This window comes from Hyla sarda, chromosome 2 (assembly GCF_029499605.1).
Source record: "Hyla sarda isolate aHylSar1 chromosome 2, aHylSar1.hap1, whole genome shotgun sequence".
In the NCBI taxonomy this organism is placed as follows: Eukaryota; Metazoa; Chordata; class Amphibia; order Anura; family Hylidae; genus Hyla; species Hyla sarda.
The window spans coordinates 431,491,258-431,514,205 of NC_079190.1; the positions used below are offsets into that span (position 1 = coordinate 431,491,258).

Here is a 22,948-nt window from a genome sequence, read left to right on the forward strand (position 1 = left end):
TAGCCGTAGCGTAGTTTCCCCACATTAGGTAGCGCAGCACAGTTTCCCCACATTAGGTAGTGCAGCACAGTTAGGTAGCCTTAGCCACAGCCTTAGCACATTAGCTAGCCTTAGCACAGATTCCCCACATTAGCAAGCCGTAGCACAGATTTCCCACCTGCGGGGACTTCCTGGCGGAGGTCCACTCTATAAGTGACGTCATCACACGCGCTGCTCAGGACGTCAGATTCCCCACATTAGATAGCCTAAGCATAGTTTTCCCACATTAGGTAGCTGTAGCATAGTTTCCTCACGTTAGGTAGCCGTAGCATAGTTTCCCCACATTAGGTAGCGCAGCACAGTTTCCCCACATTAGGTAGCGCAGCACAGTTTCCCCACATTAGGTAGCGCAGCACAGTTTCTCCACATTAAGTAGCCTTAGCACAGATTCCCCACCTGTGGGGACTTCCTGGCGGAGGTGCGCGCTATAAGTGACGTCATCGCACGTGCTGTGCAGGACATCAGATTTCCCACATTAGGTAGCCATAGCACAGTTTCCCCACATTAGGTAGCCGTAGCACAGATTCCACACATTAGGTAGCCTTAGCACAGATTCCCCACATTAGGTAGCCGTAGCATAGTTTCCCCACATTAGGTAGCCGTAGCGTAGTTTCCCCACATTAGGTAGCGCAGCACAGTTTCCCCACATTAGGTAGTGCAGCACAGTTAGGTAGCCTTAGCCATAGCCTTAGTACATTAGGTAGCCTTAGCACAGATTCTCCACATTAGGAAGCCGTAGCACAGATTTCCCACCTGCGGGGACTTCCTGGCGGAGGTCCACTCTATAAGTGACGTCATCACACACGCTGCGCAGCATGTCAGATTCCCCACATTAGGTAGCCGTAGCATAGTTTCCCCACATTAGGTAGCCGTAGCATAGTTTCCCCACATTAGGTAGCGCAGCACCGTTTCCCCACATTAGGTAGTGCAGCACAGTTTCTCCACATTAGGTAGCCTTAGCACAGATTCCCCACATTAGGTAGCATTAGCACAGATTCCCCACATGAGGTAGCATTAGCACAGATTCCCCACATGAGGTAGCCTTAGCACAGATTCCCCACATTAGGTAGCCTTAGCACAGATTCCCCACCTGCGGAGACTTCCTGGCAGAGGTGCGAGCTATAAGTGACGTCATCGTACGTACTGCGCAGGACGTCGGCATCCCTGCGTGGCGCTTGCGATGACGTCACTCACCACGCGCACTTCTGCGCAGGCAGATGTAAGCAGCAGTTTAGTGATGGGGCAAGACTGGTTGCCCCATCATATGTGCACAGTGTCCTATGTAGCAGTGTTTGCCGAAGTGTTTCAAGTCTTCGGGCATTTAGCCCTGTTTGCCCGAAGCAGGGCTAAATGCCTGAAGAAATCACCTGCCCGGTACCCGGAACTGCATGTCCCGGGCATCGGGCAATACAAATTCCAGATCCCTGGTGCGGGCCGCAAAATTTTGTTCCGCGGGCTGTGAGTTTGAGACCCCTGCTCTACAAGGTCATTAATAAACATATTGAAAAGAAGGGGACCCAGTACTGCCCCCTGTGGTCCTAATCGTCTTGTGTTGGTGAAACCACACCCACACACAATATCCAATAGCTGCATGTTGAAACCAATGTTGTGGCAACATCATGCCTCTATTAGACATCACGTGTGAGTTCCACCCACACGTGATCATCGGGACAAGAACTCACCCCATCTCATTTAAGAGCAGTATGCTTTTGAGACCACCAGGGAGTGAAAGTGAAACTCCGGGAAGCAGAACAAGTAGGACCTTTTCTGCTCCCTGGACAACCCCTCTAAATATACAGGCCTATATTTCCCAGGATCCCTTTTTGACTCCTTTTTGAATATTGGTACTGCATTAGCTAAGCGTCAGTCCTTTGGAACAATCTCTGTCCTTATCCCCTGCCCGACCCATGACATACATGTATGTCATGGAATGGGTGAGGGGAATATGGCGCGGGCCCACGACTCAGGTCTGACATTGGACATGATTCTGATGTCTGTCATTTAAAAGGTTAAATTTTATGATCAATAGCAATCACAGCATTTAAATATTAAATGCCGGAAACCCCTGGTGTCTTGTGGTCCCATTGTCCATTCCTGGGTAGCAAAGGGTTGCTGGGGAAGCCCAGGTCTTACCTGTGCTCCTCGGGCTTCCATGGCTCGGTGAATATTGAAGGCTCCCTGAGGCAGCCCTTAGCCAACATTGTAATGCAATAGCCATAAATTAAAAAAAAAAGTCTAGGTCATGGAATTTAATTCCTGCAAAACTATTAGATGGATTTAATTTGGGCCTGGTGATTTATTGTATTTTAATATTTTTACGGCGGTGCCACGCTTTTTGTTGGGTTAAGCAGGTGAGATTTTCTGGAGAATTTACATCATCTCTACTCATATGATCTTACATTGGTTTTTCCTGTTTATAATGTACTGAACCTTTTGCAGCCTCAGGGGATGAGAAGCTTCATCACCAGAGCTGGAAGAAGAAGAAGTAGTAGAAACAAGACTTTTTGTACTCCAAGCACTGCTAACTCTTAACATCAAATGGAAGAAAGCCAAGTGGTTAATTTAAAGGTCCTTAGCTAAGTTCCTTACAAATAAACAAAACAACGAAAGATGGCACGTTTTGGTGGTATCGCCCTCTTCCTCAGATCAGTATGCATACATAGTGCAACATGAGGGCATGAGGCCTACTGGCACGGCAGCTACTCAACATAATTGGTACTCTGACATTTGGGGGGACAGAGACGTGGGTCTTCCATGTGCAGTTATTTCCATCCCTGCTGAGGGTAATACACAATATTCGGTCGGTCTTTTTTTATTTTTATTTTTTCCACCTTTCATATAGATCACTAGAGCTGAGACCAGACTTCATCAGGGCAAGTAAACTGAAGCATCGGGGAGGATCTAAGCTCCGGCTTGGACCGGGCAAGCTGATTATTGAGTAGTTTGTTATTTTACAGTCCTAGCACGCTGAAGCAGGATTCTTTAGTACCTAGATCTTTAGTACCTGCTTTAATTACAATGAGATATGGCTGGTACAGATTTGTATCAAAGCGTATACCATGCCCCAAACTGTCTCGATTTGTCCTGTTTTTGCCCCCTTGACCTGCCTTCCTATTTTTAACAGTCGTATGCATATTACATAGCCTGGCAAAAACAGGACAGAGTCCGCCCCATGCTCTCCCGAGCTGGCAGCCGCCTTCCCCTATACATAGCCCCCAGTAGGTAGGCTCCAGCTGTAGATAGGCCCCCAAAAGGTAGGCTCTTCATGTAAATAGGCTCCAGTAGGTAGGCTCTTCGTGCAGATATCCCCCAGTAGGTAGGCTTCCCCTGTAGATAAACTCAGTAGGTAACCTCCCCATGTACATAGGTCCCAGTAGGTAGGCTCCTCCTGAAGATAGGTCCCAGTAGGTAGGCTCCTCCTGAAGATAGGTCCCAGTAGGTAGGCTCCTCCTGAAGATAGGTTCCAGTAGGTAGGCTCTCTGGGTAGATAGGACCCAGTAGGTAGGCTCTCTGGGCAGATGTAGATAGGCCCTGGTAGGTAGGCTTTCCCTGTAGGTAGGTAGGCTGATTCAGTTGAGAGGGGCTCACGGGGAAAGTTAAAACCATGAAACCAACCCAAGTGCAGGTCCTGAGAGTGTTGTAGTGCGGTATGGAAGATATAACTGTTTGAATTATGTCCATGTGTGCCAGGTCTTCAATACATTCCTCTTTCTGGGGTTTTTGGTTATGTGTTCAGTAACTGTGATGGCTGCATATTTATATTCTTTATCAACAAACAGATCCCATAAGAAGAAACCAGGAAAACCATCCCCAATGAAACATTTTTGTGAAAGGCTGTCAGGCTAACCTCTGATGGTCTTCAATCTGTTTTGGTATAAAATATGCAGTAGTGTAAACATAACCCCAATGTTGTGTTAAGTGTAGTCAGACGTCCATCACTCTATAGTTAGTAAGCTATTAACCCTATTATTTAGTAAGCTATTAACCCTATTATTTAGTAAGCTATTAAAAAATACATATTTGTCACAATTGCATTGTACAGATGTGTGCAGATTGTCAGTGCAGAATTTACACTTACATGGTAAGAGTTATTAAAGGAGAACTCCTAAGGATAGGGGATGAGTGTCAGATCGTGGGGGGCGACCGCTGGGAACCCCCGTGATCTCCCGCACAGCGAACTGGCTCTCTGTATGAAAGAAACCGTTTCAACCAAAGCACGAAGCTGCGGCCGACATGTCCCCTCCATGCAGCTCTGAGGCAGGGACAGAGATAGCAGAGAGCAGCGCTCCGGCTCTCCCATAGAGCTGCATGGAAGGGGCATGTCAATCGTCGCTTCGTGCGGTAATTGACACATTTCATTCATGAAGAGAGCCGGGGCGTCGTAAGGAGATCGCGGGGGTCCCAACGGTTGGACCCCCTGCAATCTGGCACTCATCCCCTATCCTTGACCAGTTACCCATAGATCGCTTCTTTTATTTTTCAGAGGCCTTTTTACAAATGAAAGCAGCAATCTGATTGGTTGCTATGGGCAACTGCAGTTTTTGATAAATCTCCCATAAAATCCGGAATACGTCATGTGTAAACGTGCCCGAACCAGTCTGCGGTCTGCGGGCAGCAGGGGTTGTGACTAGGGCCCATTGTGGGGCAGCAATGATGCTTTTCGTGGCAAGTAGGTGCTCCTCAACTATGGATCCATATTGGGAGGCTTCACAAAGCGCATTTATTAAGGCGTCCGGTGTAAACAGACACATACAGAGATAACTGCCACCATTTGGTTGGTCGTAGCTATAAAAGATAAGTGTAAAAAGCTACACAACGTAACAGTAATTTATTGTTTCCTAATACAAAGAGCCATCAGTGAGGTAAGTCCCGGTGAGCGGCCTCCCTCAGCCCCATGACAGGGCACAGCACCCGCCGCTCCCCGCCTCCTCCTCACGTGATGCAGCCGCTCTGCCCCCTCTCACTTCCTGTTCCCGAGATAGTAACGGCCTCTCCCTCCCCCCCGGAGGAGGAGGGACCTCCATGCTCTTGCGGATCGGTGTGACAGTGTCAGGCGCCGGTCGGCCGGTGTCGGTGGCCCGGCTTCCCGGGTAGGCACCATGCCTGTCATCTCCGTGGTGCTCCTGGCCTTGCTGCTGCTGGCGGTGTGCGCCCTACTGCTAGGACGGTGGGTACCGGGGAGGGAGCGGGGCCTGGGGCTGCCGGGTGGAGCTGTCAGACGTGGCGCTGAGCTGTCACCGGAGCAAACTGTACAGACGTGCTGCTGCTACCTGTCTGCAGACTCCTAGATAATGCGGGGATGGGATGCCTCCCCCACCGTGTCCATCAGATATACCCCATATATACAGTAACCTGCCCTCCACATCATGTATTTCTAACATATGTATTACCACATGTACATCACTTATCACTGCACACTCATCACTCATATATAAGTATATCACTTATCACTGCATACTCATCACTCATATATAAGTATACCACTTATCACTGCATACTCATCACTCATATATAAGTATATCACTATATACACATCACTTATCACTGCATACTCATCACTCATATATAAGTATATCACTATATACACATCACTTATCACTGCATACTCATCACTCATATATAAGTATATCACTATATACACATCACTTATCACTGCACACTCATCACTCATATATAAGTATATCACTTATCACTGCATACTCATCACTCATATATAAGTATACCACTTATCACTGCATACTCATCACTCATATATAAGTATATCACTATATACACATCACTTATCACTGCATACTCATCACTCATATATAAGTATATCACTATATACACATCACTTATCACTGCATACTCATCACTCATATATAAGTATATCACTATATACACATCACTTATCACTGCACACTCATCACTCATATATAAGTATATCACTTATCACTGCATACTCATCACTCATATATAAGTATACCACTTATCACTGCATACTCATCACTCATATATAAGTATACCACTTATCACTGCATACTCATCACTCATATATAAGTATATCACTATATACACATCACTTATCACTGCATACTCATCACTCATATATAAGTATATCACTATATACACATCACTTATCACTGCATACTCATCACTCATATAAGTATATCACTATATACACATCACTTATCACTGTATACTCATCACTCATATATAAGTATATCACTATATACATATCACTGCATACTCATCACTCATATATAAGTATATCACTATATACATCTCACCTCATACTCATCACTCATATATAAGTATACCACTTATCACTGTATACTCATCACTCATATATAAGTATATCACTATATACATATCACTGCATACTCATCACTCATATATAAGTATATCACTATATACATATCACTGCATACTCATCACTCATATATAACTATATCACTATACACATATCACTGTATACTCATCACTCATATATAAGTATATCACTATATACATATCACTGCATACTCATCACTCATATATAAGTATATCACTATATACACATCACTTATCACTGCACACTCATCACTCATATATAAGTATATCACTGCATACTCATCACTCATATATAAGTATACCACTTATCACTGTATACTCATCACTCATATATAAGTATATCACTATATACATATCACCTCATACTCATCACTCAAATATAAGTATATCACTATATACATATCACTGCATACTCATCACTCATATATAAGTATATCACTATATACACATCACTTATCACTGCATATTCATCACTCATATATAAGTATATCACTATATACATATCACTTATCACTGTATACTCATCACTCATATATAAGTATACCACTTATCACTGTATACTCATCACTCATATATAAGTATATCACTATATACTTATCACTGCATACTCATCACTCATATATAAGTATATCACTATATACACATCACTTATCACTGCATACTCATCACTCATATATAACTATACACATATCACTGCATACTCATCACTCATATATAAGTATATCACTATATACATATCACTGCATACTCATCACTCATATAAGTGTATCACTATATACACATCACTGCATACTCATCATTCATATATAACTATATCACTATACACATATCACTGTATACTCATCACTCATATATAAGTATATCACTATATACATATCACTGCATACTCATCACTCATATATAAGTATATCACTATATACATATCACTGCATACTCATCACTCATATACAAGTATATCACTATATACACATCACTTATCACTGCATACTCATCACTCATATATAAGTATATCACTATATTCATATCACTTATCATTGTATACTCATCACTCATATAAGTATATCACTATACATATCACTGCATACTCATCACTCATATATAACTATATCACTATACACATATCACTGTATACTCATCACTCATATATAAGTATATCACTATATACATATCACTGCATACTCATCACTCATATATAAGTATATCACTATATACATATCACTGCATACTCATCACTCATATACAAGTATATCACTATATACATATTACCACATATGTATCACTTCATATACATCACTTATCTCCACATATATATCACTTATTGCTATTTACATATCACTTGTCACCCCATGTACGTCTCTTGTCACCCCATGTACGTCTCTTGTCACCCCATGTACGTCTCTTGTCACCCCATGTACGTCTCTTGTCACCCCATGTACGTCTCTTGTCACCCCATGTACGTCTCTTGTCACCCCATGTACGTCTCTTGTCACCCCATGTACGTCTCTTGTCACCCCATGTACGTCTCTTGTCACCCCATGTACGTCTCTTGTCACCCCATGTACGTCCCTTGTCACCCCATGTACGTCCCTTGTCACCCCATGTACGTCCCTTGTCACCCCATGTACGTCCCTTGTCACCCCATGTACGTCCCTTGTCACCCCATGTACGTCCCTTGTCACCCCATGTACGTCCCTTGTCACCCCATGTACGTCCCTTGTCACCCCATGTACGTCCCTTGTCACCCCATGTACGTCCCTTGTCACCCCATGTACGTCCCTTGTCACCCCATGTACGTCCCTTGTCACCCCATGTACGTCCCTTGTCACCCCATGTACGTCCCTTGTCACCCCATGTACGTCCCTTGTCACCCCATGTACGTCCCTTGTCACCCCATGTACGTCCCTTGTCACCCCATGTACGTCCCTTGTCACCCCATGTACGTCCCTTGTCACCCCATGTACGTCCCTTGTCACCCCATGTACGTCCCTTGTCACCCCATGTACGTCCCTTGTCACCCCATGTACGTCCCTTGTCACCCCATGTACGTCCCTTGTCACCCCATGTACGTCCCTTGTCACCCCATGTACGTCCCTTGTCACCCCATGTACGTCCCTTGTCACCCCATGTACGTCCCTTGTCACCCCATGTACGTCCCTTGTCACCCCATGTACGTCCCTTGTCACCCCATGTACGTCCCTAGTCACCCCATGTACGTCCCTAGTCACCCCATGTACGTCCCTAGTCACCCCATGTACGTCCCTAGTCACCCCATGTACGTCCCTTGTCACCCCATGTACGTCCCTTGTCACCCCATGTACGTCCCTTGTCACCCCATGTACGTCCCTTGTCACCCCATGTACGTCACTAGTCACCCCATGTACGTCACTAGTCACCCCATGTACGTCCCTTGTCACCCCATGTACGTCCCTTGTCACCCCATGTACGTCACTAGTCACCCCATGTACGTCACTAGTCACCCCATGTACGTCACTAGTCACCCCATGTACGTCACTAGTCACCCCATGTACGTCACTAGTCACCCCATGTAAGTCCCTTGTCACCCCATGTACGTCCCTTGTCACCCCATGTACGTCCCTTGTCACCCCATGTACGTCCCTTGCCACCCCATGTACGTCCCTTGCCACCCCATGTACGTCACTTGCCACCCCATGTACGTCCCTTGCCACCCCATGCACGTCCCTTGCCACCCCATGCACGTCCCTTGCCACCCCATGCACGTCCCTTGCCACCCCATGCACGTCCCTTGCCACCCCATGCACGTCTCTTGTCACCACATGTACGTCACTTGTCACCACACACACATCACCTATCCTTCTACATACATATCACTTATAAAACAACAACCAAATACACATGTGCACGCTGCTGTTGCAAATTCAGAAAGAAGGTTGCAGTAGAAGATCCTATCCAAAATGAGGCCACCTCCATGTAGTAACTGGGGAACATGTTTTGATCAAAAAGGGCGCTAAGGGCCTCAGTTCTTGGCCTAGAGTCTGCTGCAGCCTTCTTTTTGTGTCTTTGTATCACCTCATATGTATCGCCTAACCATCATATACATCATTGTCACTATATATATCTATCACTTGTCTCCACATGCGTATCACTCGTGACCACATACATATGAGCTGTCCCTTATACATTACACTTATCACCTATGTCCCACAAACATATCCATCCTCCATACACATAACCTTCTCCCTATACCGATCACTTATCCTCTGTATGTATGACCTACCCCCACATACATGTCCCCTATATCCTACATACCTATTGCTTATCCCCATAAGTGTCACCAATTTCCTATACATATAACCTACACTTAACATGTCATTTACTTTTTTCCTCTATATGCCACCTCACCCCCATACATGTTATCTTTCCTCCCACATACATGTCACCGGTCCTCCAACATACATTTACCTCTTTCCGCTATACATGTCACCTCACATACTGGTTTCCTAGCCCCCTACATGTCACTTTTCTGATAAGACAAGATACACTATCACTTACTGTAGTGGAAAACCCCTTTAACTGGGCACCCAACAATTGCTCAGGAACTTCAGAATTGTAGTAGAGGTTTGGCCACCTTATCTGTATAGTATACGGAGGCTGCAATGTTCTGCCTATGGGGAGATCTTCATATAATGTGTAGGGCTGCAGCTGGTATACTGACTTTCACTATTCTGATCTGTAAGAAGGCTGCTGGTATTTTGGGATACAGCTATCTGGGGTGTATTCTATGTGGAGCCACCCCGCACCTAACACAATGCTGGGCTGTGTGCATCTTATTGACACAGGGCTTTACTATGGAAATGCTTGGTGTTTACCCAAGATGGCTCCCATGATAGTATCGGGCCACTTTCACACAGCAGTATTGCAGTCGCTATTTGTAAAGCCCCATTTATTTAGGTGCTATACATTGGAGTGCTGGCAAACTGGTATTATGACCAATGAGCTTTGATATATGTTCCTCTGTTCCCATGTATTAAAGGGGTTTTCCTGTGAAAAACTTTTTTTTTTTTTAAATCAACTGGTGCCAAAAAGTTAAACAGATTTGTAAATTACTTCTATAAAAAAAATCTTAAAGGGGTACTCCGGGGAAAACCTTTTTTCTTTTAAATCAACTGGTGGCAGAAAGTTAAACATATTTGTAAATTACTTCTATTAAAAAATCTTAATCCTTCCAGTACTTATTAGCTACTGAATGCTACAGAGGAAATTCCTTTCTTTTTGGAACACTGATGACATCACGAGCACAGTGCTCTCTGCTGACATCTCTGTCCATTTTAGCAACCATTCATAGCAGATGCATAGCAGATGTATGCTTAGGGCAGCATGGTGGCTCAGTGGTTAGCACTGCTGCCTTGCAGTGCTGAGGACTTGGGTTCAAATCCCACTAAGGACAACAATAAATAAAGCGTTATTATTATTATAATAACGTTAGCAGAGAGAACTGTGCTCGTGATGTCATCAGAGAGCATTCCAAAAAGAAAAGAATTTCCTCTGTAGTATTCAGCAGCTAATAAGTACAGGAAGGATTAAATTTTTTTAATAGAAGTAATTTACAAATATGTTTAACTTTCTGCCACCAGTTGATTTAAAAGAAAAAAGGTTTTCACCGGAGTACCCCTTTAATCCTTCCAGTACTTATCAGCTGCTGTATGATCCACAGGAAGTTCTTTCCTTTCTGTCTGGCCACAGTGCTCTCTGCTGACACCTCTGTCCATACCAGGAACTGTCCAGCGTAGGAGCAAATCCCTATATAAAAAAAAAAAAAAAATCCTGCTCTGGACAGGTGTCAGCAGAGAGCACTGTGGTCTGACAGAAAGGATATTCACAAAGAAAAGAACTTTCTGTGGATCATACAGCAGCTGATAAGTGCTGGAAGGATTAAGATATTTTAATAGAAGTAATTAACAAATTTGTTTAACTTTCTGGCACCAGTTGATTTATATTAAAAAAAAATAATAATTATGTTTTCCACTGGAGAACCACTTTAAGGCAACTTGGCGCCAAAACATGTTGTGCATGCTGCCCAAGTCAAAAGTAAAAATGGGTCCAAAACACTTTCAGCTTTATACTTTTTTTTTTTTTTTTTTTGTGCAGGTTGCACTCCTGGTTTTGGGTTACAAACACTAATGTAAAACAATGACCCAAATACTGCAGTGTGACGGTGGCCTAAGGGACATTTCTGTAGTTCTTTACTGTTCTCTGTTTATTTTGCTTCTGAATATTTCATTTTGTTTCTCAAGAATAAAGTAGCCAAGCAGAACATGTCAGACGGTATGTGCGGTATTATTGTACACAATATAATTCCTATAATTCTGTCAGGGGCTGGATTATCAGACATAGGCTGCGTTCACACGGCCATCTAGACCCGTCCCGTTCTTCTCCCGTCAAAAATATACACAGACTTTAAAAAAAAAAAAAAAAAAAAAAAGACCAATAACGGATGCAAACGGATGTTATCTGTTTGTATCCGTTTGTATCCATTATTGTCCAAATATTTTTTTTTCTGAGCATGCTCAGAAGTAAAAATAGATTCAAACGGATGACATTAAAGGCTCATCCGTTTTCCATAGACTTCAATGTTAAATGTACTGTATCCGTTTTTTCTTCTTCTTTTTTTTTTTTTTTTTTTTTGATGGAAGTAAAAAATACTTTTTTCTGCAGTCAAAAAACGGAAATGAGCATAGATGGGTGCAAACGGATGTCAATAGATGGTAAAAAAAAAAAAAAAAAATCCCATTGACATGAATGGGATGTTTTAAAACCGTTTTTAATCCGTTTATAGCCTGCAAAAACGGAACCGAAACAGGGATAAAAAAAACGGGGACAGACGGCCGTGTGAACGCACCAATGAACTATTCTGTTAGAACAGGAGTTTCCTATGACTATTTAAAATAACATGACCATGTTCTTTGATATGGGTCTGTCTGATCCAGTGTTTCCCAACCAGTGTGCCGCCAGCTGTTGCAAAACTACAACTCCCAGAATGCCCGGACAGCCTTTGGCTGTCCGGGCATGCTGGGAGTTGTAGTTTTGCAACAGCTGGAGGCACACTGGTTGAGAAACGATGGTCTGATCATTAGTTTCCTGTATCCAATCTTCGTCATTTGAGATCCCCCATAGTAGTATGGGATACGGTTCTCCTTGGTAGTCATATTTATGTGCTCTCTTCTCCTTGGAGTATAAGTAGTGTTGCCCCTTCCCTCTCTACAAATTTTTTCTTTCTTTTTTAGAGCAGACATTCCTCCGTTTCCTCAGTAGACGCTGCAGCTGCACCCCATTTTATTTTTAGAATATATAAGGCTGCATGCACACCACGTTTTTGCAATACAGTTCCTGTATCAGGTTTTTGATGAAAAACTAATTCCTCAAAACCTGACTAAACTGTATCAAAATGTGTGTACATATTTTAACCCATATACGGTTGAAAACCGTATATGGTTTGAAAAATGACATCCGGTTGCATCCATTTTTTTAAAGGGTACCTCTCATCAAAAAAACTTTTGATATATTATATATTAATGTATGCAGAATAACTTTACAATTGCATGTTATTAAAAAATATGCTTCTTTCTATTTAATTTTCCACTTTGAAGAAATGACCACTAGGGGTCTCCCTACCAGTCCTGGCAGCAAGCATTTCAGACTCATGCTGGAGTCCTAAACACTACGAGCTGCCAGTCTGCTTTGTTCACAAAGGAGAACACTCAGAGCTGCCAGCCTGCTTTGTTCACAGCCTGTTTGGCTGTGAGCAAAGCAGGCTGGCAGCTCTGAGTGTTTAGGACTCCAGCATGAGTCAGAAATGCTTGCTGACAGGACTGATCGGGAAAAATACAATAGAAAGAAGCATATTTTTCATTAACATGCTATTGGAAAGTTATTCAACATTCATTAATCTAAAATATATCAAAAGTTTATTTGATGAGAGGTACCCTTTAAAAAAAAAAAAAAAAGTATAAGTTTTTAACTTTTCACTCCATTGTGAATAAAGTTTCACTTGTTTGATTGAAATTCCAAGAAAAAAAACTGAGCAAAGTCAAAAAACGTATAGTGAAAACCAGATGGAACCATATGCACATACGTTTCTGTGCGGTTCCCATTGACTCCCATGTTAAAACAAAAAACGTATACGGTTTAATACAGTTTTTCACCCGGATCAAAAAACATGGTAGACTACAATTTTGGGTGCGGGTGACAAAACGGACTAAACCGGATGATGCGTTTGACATATGGTTTACGATGTTAAAGGGGTTCTCCGGCGCTTAGACATCATATCCCCTATCCAAAGGATAGGGGATAAGATGCCTGATCGGGACCCCCATGATCTTGCACACCGCCACGCCCCTCCCATAGACTTGCATTGAGGGGCGGGACGTGACGTAACACGGGGCGGAGTCGTAACGTCATGATCTCACGTCACCGTGGTTGGGAGCCGAAGCCTCCAGCGTTTCCGGAAGCCGCAACAGGTGGGTCCCCAGCGTCGGGATACCCGCAATCTGACATCTTATCCCCTATCCTTTGGATAGGGGATAAGATGTCTAGGGGTGGAGTACCCCTTTAAGTCAATGCATACGGTTTTCTATACAGCTCTGTATGGTTTTTAACTTAAAACCGTATACGGGAACTGTATAGCAAGAATATGGTGTGCATGCACCCCAAAGCAGGTTCCGATCCGCTTGCCCAGTAGTTGTGGCTGGACTCATCCCTTGTCTAGTAGTCATAGTAGCCCCTTCACTTTACTTACCAAGTTGACACAGCAGGACTCTCAGACCCCCTCTTTATAGTCAGCTAAGGCTGTGATGGAGGAAACTAAAACTTGAATCTGTCAGTGACAAGAAAAGAGCTAAATCCAGTTTCCAGGGCCAGATCCCCCTGTATGTAAGTTGATAGACATGACATATGAGCAGTCATCACACATCCTCCTCCATTGTAACACTGTGTATGACACCTAGCATAGTTGACATTTACTTGTTATATCATTAGTTGCTCAATTATACAGGACATGAATGGGCCTCTCTTAGGCTGGGTTCACACCACATTTTTGCAATGCAGTTCCTGTATATGTTTTCTATGTGAAAACCGTACAGAACCGTATTGAAAACCGTATGCATTGACTCTCCATTGAAAACCGTATGCCAAAAGATGCATCAGGTTGTGTCCGTTGTGCATCCTGTACGGTTTTGTCAATTTTGTTCCCGTACCCAAAACTGTAGCCTACCACGGTTTTTGGTCCGGGTGAAAAACCGTATTAAAACACCTGTGTGTGTATGTGTATACATATATATATATATTTTTTAACATGGGAGTCAATGAGAACCGTATGTGCATACGGTTCCATCCGGTTTTCACCAGATGATTTTTGACTTTGCACAGTTTTTTTTCTTGGAATTTCAATCAAACAAGTAAAACTTTATTCATAATGAAATGAAAAGTAAAAAACGTATACGTTTTTTTCTTAAAAGAACGGATGCAACCGGACATCTTTTTTTCAACGGTATACGGATTAAAATTTGTACACACGTTTTGATACAGTTTAGTCCGGTTTTGAGGAATTATTATTATTTTTTTATTCAAAACCTGATACGGGAACTGTGTTGCAAAAACATGGTGTGAACCCAGCCTTAAAGGGGTGCTCTGGTGGAAAACTTTTTTTTTCTTTAAATCCACTGGTGCCAGAAAGTTGAACAGATTTGTAAATTACTTCTATTAAAATATCTTCCTGGAGGTCCGCAGGTTGTAGACCACTGTTAGAGGAAGTTGTACTTACCTGTCCCCGCCGCTCCGGACCATCACCGCTCGTCACCGCTGCCCGGGATGTCGCCGTCCATCGCTGTCGCCGCGTCCCCGAGATGTCCCCGACGCTCCGGCAAGGCCTCTGCTTCCCCGGCATCCTCACTATCCGTCGCCGCCATCACATCGCTACGCACGCCGCTCCTATTGGATGACAGGATGGGGTGCGCAGCGACGTGATGACGACGATGGAGAGTGCCGGCGATGCAGGGGATCCCGAAGAGGACGGGCCGGAGCCCCGAGGACAGGTAAGAGACATCACCGAAGCTCACGGGGCACCATAAACGGCTATCCGGCGGCAGCTGAAGAAGTCTGCGCTGCCGGATAGCTGTTTATGCGATGGCCTCGACATAAAAAAAGCATCGCATGTTGATGCTGCCTTCAACATGCAATGGACTCTGAGAGGCCATCGCATGTTGAAATTGTCGTATGTCGGGGCCATCGTAGGTCGAGGGGTCACTGTACTTATTAGCTGTTGAATACTACAGAGGAAATTCTTTTCTTTTTGGAACACAGTGCTCTCTGCTGACATCTCTGTCCATTTTAGGAACTGTCCAGAGCAGCATATGTTTTCTATGGGGATTTTCTCCTACTCTGGACAGTTCTTAAAATGGACAGAGATGTTAGCAGAGATCTCTGTGGTCATGATGTCAGTAGACAGCTCTGTTTTCCAGAAAAAAAAGAATTTCGTCTGTAGTATTCAGCAGCTAGTAAGTACAGGAAGGATTAAGATTTTTTTAAAGAAGTAATTTAAAAATCTGGGTAAAAAAAAACAAAAAACTGGGAATGTGCAGCTCACAATTAACTAGCCGAGGTAAGAGGGCTGTACTCCTACACCTGGTGTTTTTATTTAGAAAGGCAAAATGTAAAAAGATAGCCGGCCCCTCAAGGCTAGCATCAGTTACCTGATACAATGATCTAATACTAATAATAATGACTGGATCGTGCTTCAATTATAATATGAAAGTGCAAATTTATTACACAATATAAAATATATAAAAAATTCTTTAAACAGTAAATCCTCAAAGCACAGGGCCCTTGTGCCGAGGGAATTATAATATAAAACACTAAATAAAATAACTATATCAACAACCACCGATAGCTTTCATTTAGAAATTTTCAACAATGCGATGTCGCTTTTGATATTCCAGCCTCCGATAATCCGAAAATGAGTTCAAGTCCCATGAATGGTATAAATTCCAAAATGATAAGAATATATCAGATGTATTATAGTTACCAGCCTGCAATGAGTCCCGATAATATGTCACCTTGAGTTATAATGTGAAGTCCGCACAGTTGGAATGGTACCAGATGCTGGCACGCTTCTTAGCGGCGGGCTGCCTGCCACAGACCTGCTGGAAAGATAGCCGCTTTCTGATGTTTTGCTGTAGATGGTAACCAAGCAGAGAAGCAGGTGCGGACCTCTAGGTAACTCGATGGTGGGTGACGTCACAGGCGCTGGGCAGCGCTGCCTGGAAGATGGTCTCGGGAGCGTTATGTTGGTTTGCAGAGCTGGATCGGAGGTCACCGGTATACAATCAGGTTGCCGTGATATAGAATACTCGTGTACCTAGACGCGTTTCAGGGCTCTCATATGCTTTAAACATGGCCCTTTCCTCAGTAGGCTTGCATATGTTTAAAGCATATGAGAGCCCTGAAACGCGTTTAGGTACACGAGTATTGTATACCGGTGACTCCGGTCCAGCTCTGCAAACCAACATAACGCTCCCGAGACCATCTTCCAGGCAGCGCTCCTGTGACATCACCCACCATCGAGTTACCTAGAGGTCCGCACCTGCTTCTCTGCTTGGTTACCATCTACAGCAAAACATCAGAAAGCGGCTATCTTTCCAGCTGATCTGTGGCAGGCAGACCGCCGCTAAGACGCGAATGTTGCCCAGTTGCCCATAGCAACCAATCAGATCGCTTCTTTCATTTTGCATAGGCCTTGTTAAAAATGAAAGAAGCGATCTGATTGGGCAACTCAGCAACTTTTCCTCTGCACAGGTTTTGATAAATCTCCCCCATTGATCACGTCTTATCAGTGAGGGCCCCACCTCTGTATCCTCCTCCTGCAATTGCTGGGACAAAGCGGCGTTGATGCTAGAATGTTGCTTTGCCACTTAATCTCCTGCAGACTCCAATCGACTCTTTCTGGAGGCTGCTTAGACCCCCACTGCCATCAGTTATGTTATATGCTATTTTTTTCACTTTAGGCTCCTTTCACACTGACGTTTGTAAAGGGGTACTTCGGTGGAAAACTTTTTTTTTTTTTTTTTTAATCAACTGGTGCCAAAAAGATTGGTAAATTACTTCTGTTAAAAAATCTTAATCATTCCAGTACTTCTCAGCTGCTGAATAATACACATTCTATTCTTTTTAGATTTCTTTTCTGTCTGTCCACAATGCTCTCTGCTGACACCTCTGTCCATTTTAGGAACTGTCCAGAGCAGCATATGCTTGGTATGGGGATTTTCTCCTGCTCTGGACAGTTCCTGACACGGTCAGAGGTGTCAGCAGAGAGCACTGTGGTTAGACAGAAAAGAAAAGAACTTCCATTGTAGTATAAAACTGCTAATAAGTACTGGAAGGATTAAGATTTTTTTATTAGAAGTAATTAACAAATCTGTTTAACTTTCTGGCACCAGTTGATAAAATAAGTTTTCCACCGGAGTACCCCTTTAACGTCCGCTTGTAACAGAGCCTCACACACAGTGTGAAAGAAGCCTTAGAAAGCACCAGCTTTACCAGACTCCTGATTGTCAGATCTTCCTGTTTATGGAAACAGATGTGATAAAGAAAATGTCAGCTTGTCTCTTGCAGTGAACTGTTGATGGTGCTGTGTAGAGATGAGCGAACTTACAGTAAATTCGATTCGTCACAAACTTCTCGACTCGGGAGTTGATGACTTTTCCTGCATAAATTAGTTCAGCTTTCAGGTGTTCCGGTGGGCTGGAAAAGGTGGATACAGTCCTAGGAAAGATTCTCCTAGGACTGTATCCACCTTTTCCAGCCCACGGGAGCACTTGAAAGCTGAACTCATTTATGCAGGAAAAGTCATCAACTGCCGAGCCGAGAAGTTCGTGACGAATCGAATTTACTGTAAGTTCGCTCATCTCTAGTGCTGTGTGTATAGCATGTAATAAATACTTGTGTCCCTTATATAGATGGCTGCTTTATCGCCTGGCCAGTAGCTGGTGTCAGAGGAAACTTGGAGCAGAGTTGAAAATTGGAAGCCTCGGATTCTTATGGTTCCAGAACATCAGCTTGAAATTTGGGAAGCAGCAGCAGCAAACCCTGGTGAGAATAACTTGTGTATCCCAGTGTTTCCCAACCAGGGTGCCTCCAGCTGTGTCTAAACTACAACTCCCAGCATGCCCGGACAGCCTTTGGCTGTCCGGGCATGCTGAAAGTTGTAGTTTTGCAACAGCTGGAGGCACCCTGGTTGGGAAACACTGGTGTATCCGGTGAAATGAGGGGAACAGGAATTGTACTTCCTAAGCACGTTTTTCCATCAAACTTGTAGAATGTTAAGTACATAAGGAAAATCACTCACTAACTTGGCTCGATGTTTCCTTTTTTCCTGTACTTTGTGTTCCTGTGACATGAATGTTCTTGTTTTCTTGTTGCACATTGGGGTAAGTGATCTGTGTTCTGAATTGCTGTAGATGTCCGCACCAGTGCTACGGATAAACAAAATGACGCTTTAGCATGCAGTCAAATCTTAGCGATACTTTTTCTGAAAAGTTTGCCGGGAATATTGACAGCGGTGCATACTGTTAGAGCCTAAACTTAAAGGGGTACTCCGGTGGAAATTTTTTTTTTTTTTTTTAAGTCAACTGGTGCCAAAAAGTTAAACAGATTTGTAAATTACTTCTATTAAAAAATCCTAATCCTTCCAGCACTTATTAGCTGCTGAATACTCCAGAGGAAATTTATTTTCTTTTTGGATTTCTTCTGAACAGTTCTGAAATGGACAGAGGTGTCCGCAGAGAGCACTGTGCACAGACTAAAGAAGAAATCCAAAAATAAGAGAACTTCCTCTGTAGTATTTAGCAGCTAATAAGTACTGGAAGCATCAAGATTTTTTAATAGAAGTAATTTCTAAATCTGTTTGGCACCACTTGATTTAACCTCTTAAGGACTTAGGACGTACCGGTACATCCTGAGTCCTCTCCCTTTCTATAACACGGGGCCACGGTGTGGCTCTGCGTCATAGCGGGTCAGGACAAGGGGCTAATAGCGCGCAGCTCTGATCGCGGTGCCACGCGCTATTAACCCTTTAGATGCGGCATTCAAAGTTGAACGCCTCGTCTAAAGTGAAAGTAAATCACTGCCGGTTAGCTCAGGGGACTGTTCGGGATATCCGTGGCGAAATCGTGGCATCCCGAACAGCTCTGGGACACGAGGAGGGTCTCCTACCTTGCCTCCTGGTGTCCGATCGCCGAATGACTGCTCAGTGCCTGAGATCCAGGCACGAGCAGTCAAGCGGCAGAATCATTGATCAATGGTTTAATATGAGAAAGCATTGAACAATGTAAAAGATCAGTGTGTGCAGTGTTATATGTCCCTATGGGAGCTATAACACTGCAAAAAAAAAGTGGAAAAAAAAAAGTGAATAAAGATCATTTAACCCCTCCCCTAATAAAAGTTTGAATCACTCCCCTTTTCCCAATTAAAAAAAAAACTTTGTAAATAAACATATATGGTATCGCCGCGTGCGGAAATGTCCGAATTAAAAAAATATATAATTAATTAAACCACACGGTCAATGGCGTACGTGCAAAAAAATTCCAAAGTCCAAAATAGTGCATTTTTGGTCACTTTTTATATCATGAAAAAAATGAATAAAAAGCAATCAATAAGTCCGATCAATACAAAAATGGTACTGCTAAAAACTTCAGATCACGGTGCAAAAAATGAGCCCGCATACCGCCCCATATGCGGAAAAATAAAAAAGTTATAGGGGTCAGAATATGACAATTTTAAACGTATAAATGTTCCTGTATATAGTTATGATTTTTTTTTCAGAAATACAACAAAATGAAACCAATATAAGTAGGGTATCATTTTAATCGTATGGACCTACAGAATAAAGAGAATGTGTCATTTTTACCGAAAAATGTACGGCGTGGAAACAGAAGCCCCCAAAAGTTACAAAGTGGCGTTTTTTTTTTTTTTCTTCAATGTTGTCGCACAATGATTTTCTTTTCCATTTCGCCATAGATTTTTGGGTAAAATGACTGATGTCATTACAAAGTAGAATTGGTGGCGCAAAAAATAAGCCATCATATGGATTTTTAGGTGCAAAATTGAGTTATGATTTTTTAAAGGCAAGGAGGAAAAAATGAAAGTGCAAAAACGGAAAACCTCCTGGTCCTTAAGGGGTAAAATAAAAAAAGTTTTCCACCTGAGTACCCCTTTATCTGCGCTTTTAGTCAACTTCTGAAATGTCATACATAGTGGCATATTAGATGTTATGATTTGTGAGGGTGCGGCTGGTGAGTTGTGCGAACGTAATGACTGTAGTCTTCAGCTGTGCCCATTGTCCTTTTCTTTCTGTGAGCTCACAGAGAAAAGATGCCATGGCAGTCTCTTTGTATCTCTTTAAGACCGTCATGGCATCTATAGGAAAGGGAAAAAAAAGCAGAAACATAGGACAAAGCTTTAAAGTGTACCTCTCATTAAAATGTTTTTTGATATTTTATAGTTTATTACAAATAAAACGATTTACTAATTGTGTTCAATGAATTTTTTTTTTTATTATTCTATGTTTATGTCTTTAAACTTTTCACCACTAGGGGTCTCCCTAGGAGTCCTATTTGTGTTGATTTCAGACTTACTGCCGGCCTGGCGGCTGAGTCCGAAATCTGATACTGAGCGCTGCTCCTGCCTGTCATGCAGACAGGTGGGAGAGAGCGCTGTGCGCGCATCCCTTCCATTTTAATGAATGTAATGTTATCCCTGCAGGGCACGGCAGCTCAGTCATACGTTCCTCTTCTCTGTATGGCTTGCACATGTATATCCAAACAGAGAGGAGGAGACTTAGAGGCTGCCGTCCCTGATCTACACACCTCCTGTATGCGCGCTCCCGAGAGGGATCGCAGCATACAGGAAGAAGGGCGGAAGCGGCCGGGCGAGGCTTCAGATGATGTCGCGCCTGCCGGGCCCCGCCCACGTCCTCCCTTCTCAGACGCTCCTCTCTGAGCTACCGAAGATGAACAAAAAAAGGTAATTTTAAGTGTTTATTTATAAATAAAAAAAAACGCTGGGATAGACAGCGTTAGTGACAGGGACAGATGGGAAGGGGGATTAGGGAAAGTGGAGTTGATGATAGGTGCTCTTTAAGCCGAACAATTTGGTCTCTTCATTTTTGCTGTTTCATGCAACAGCACTCACTACTTTGAGCCATCTTTGGGACAATAACTATATTTCCGACAATATGAATTCATCCATATCTTTTTCATTCTCTTTTATTTCTTTGATTGTCCTTCTATATTTTTTACAGACTATGCCATTTTCAGGACTCTTTCTTGACTTGTATACAGATTTATCTTTGATATATTTACATCATATAAATAATTATAATGTCACATTTTGATTGACATTCGGATAGTTGGAGATTAGATTGCCTAGTTATCGTTCTTCCCCTTCATGGTGAATGTTTATCTTATACATCATGAACATTTTGGACTCCAATAGATCTTTTGCTGATTATGATAGGATGACATTTCCTTGCCCCAAATAAGAAAAAAGTAGCCAAAAAACCCAGCTCACTGCCATGTAGGAATGTGTCCAGGAAACACTATATGGATAGGAAGCACAGAAGTGAAGGATGAGCTGTCTTCTTGGTAATAGTGCAGGAAAAAATTTCCATTGGGAGCTGGAGAACCGTCATGCTGTTCCCTTTCCTTGTCCTGTTTGCTTTCCTACCACTATTTTTATGCATTCTGAAAACGGTAATAGATTTTAGAATACAAACAAAAAAAAATAGTTTAAATGACTGTTCATTTCCCTATTTTAGGAGATCGACAGTATCTGGATATCTAGCAAGCTGCTGAACCATGAGTTACCGTAAGTACTGCTTTTGAAACCTCTATCTTAGGAGACTAAAGGGAATGTTCTATTGTCCTATGACATTAAAGGGCAACTCTGGGGAAAAAAATGTTTTCAAAATAACTGGTGCCAGAAGGTTAAACAGATTTGTAAATTACCTCTATTAAAAAATCTTAACCCTTCCAGTACTTATCAGCTGCTGTATGCTACAGAGAATATTGTGTAGTTATTTCCTGTCTGACCACAGTGCTCTCTGCTGACACCTCTGTATATGTCAGGAACTGTCCAGAGCAGGAGAGGTTTGCTATGGGGATTTGCTCCTACTCTGGATGGTTCCTGACACGGACAGAGGTGGCACTGTGGTCAGACTGGTAAGAACTACACAACTTCCTCTGAAGTATACAGCAGCTAAGTACTGGAAGGACTAAGATTGTTAAATCGAATTTACAAATCTGTTTAACTTTCCAACACCAGTTAATTTGAATACATTTGTTTTACACTTCCAGTATTTATCAGCTGCTGTATGTTGCAGACGAAGTTGAGTTCTTTGTTGTTGTTGTTCAGTCTGACTACTGTGCTCTCTGCTGACACCTCTGTCCAGAGCAGGAGAGGTTTACTGTGGGGACTTGCTCCTACTCTGGGCAGTTCCTGACATGGACAAAAAATTGTTTTCCACCGGAGTACCCCTTTAATGATAAATATCCATAAATAAGTAAAGGGA

At 42.8% G+C, this 22,948-nt stretch overlaps 1 protein-coding gene across 1 annotated transcript in view; it reads left to right on the forward strand.

Moving 5' to 3' along the window:
- The first annotated feature begins 4,954 nt into the window (after positions 1–4,954).
- Positions 4,955–22,948, forward strand: part of BLTP2 (bridge-like lipid transfer protein family member 2) — a 114,983-nt gene continuing 96,989 nt past the window's right edge. The window contains exons 1-3 of the mRNA XM_056559095.1: positions 4,955–5,206; positions 18,339–18,471; positions 22,196–22,245. Coding sequence (XP_056415070.1) covers positions 5,139–5,206; positions 18,339–18,471; positions 22,196–22,245 — 251 coding nt within the window. The 5' untranslated portion in view covers positions 4,955–5,138. The remainder of the gene's footprint in view (positions 5,207–18,338; positions 18,472–22,195; positions 22,246–22,948) is intronic.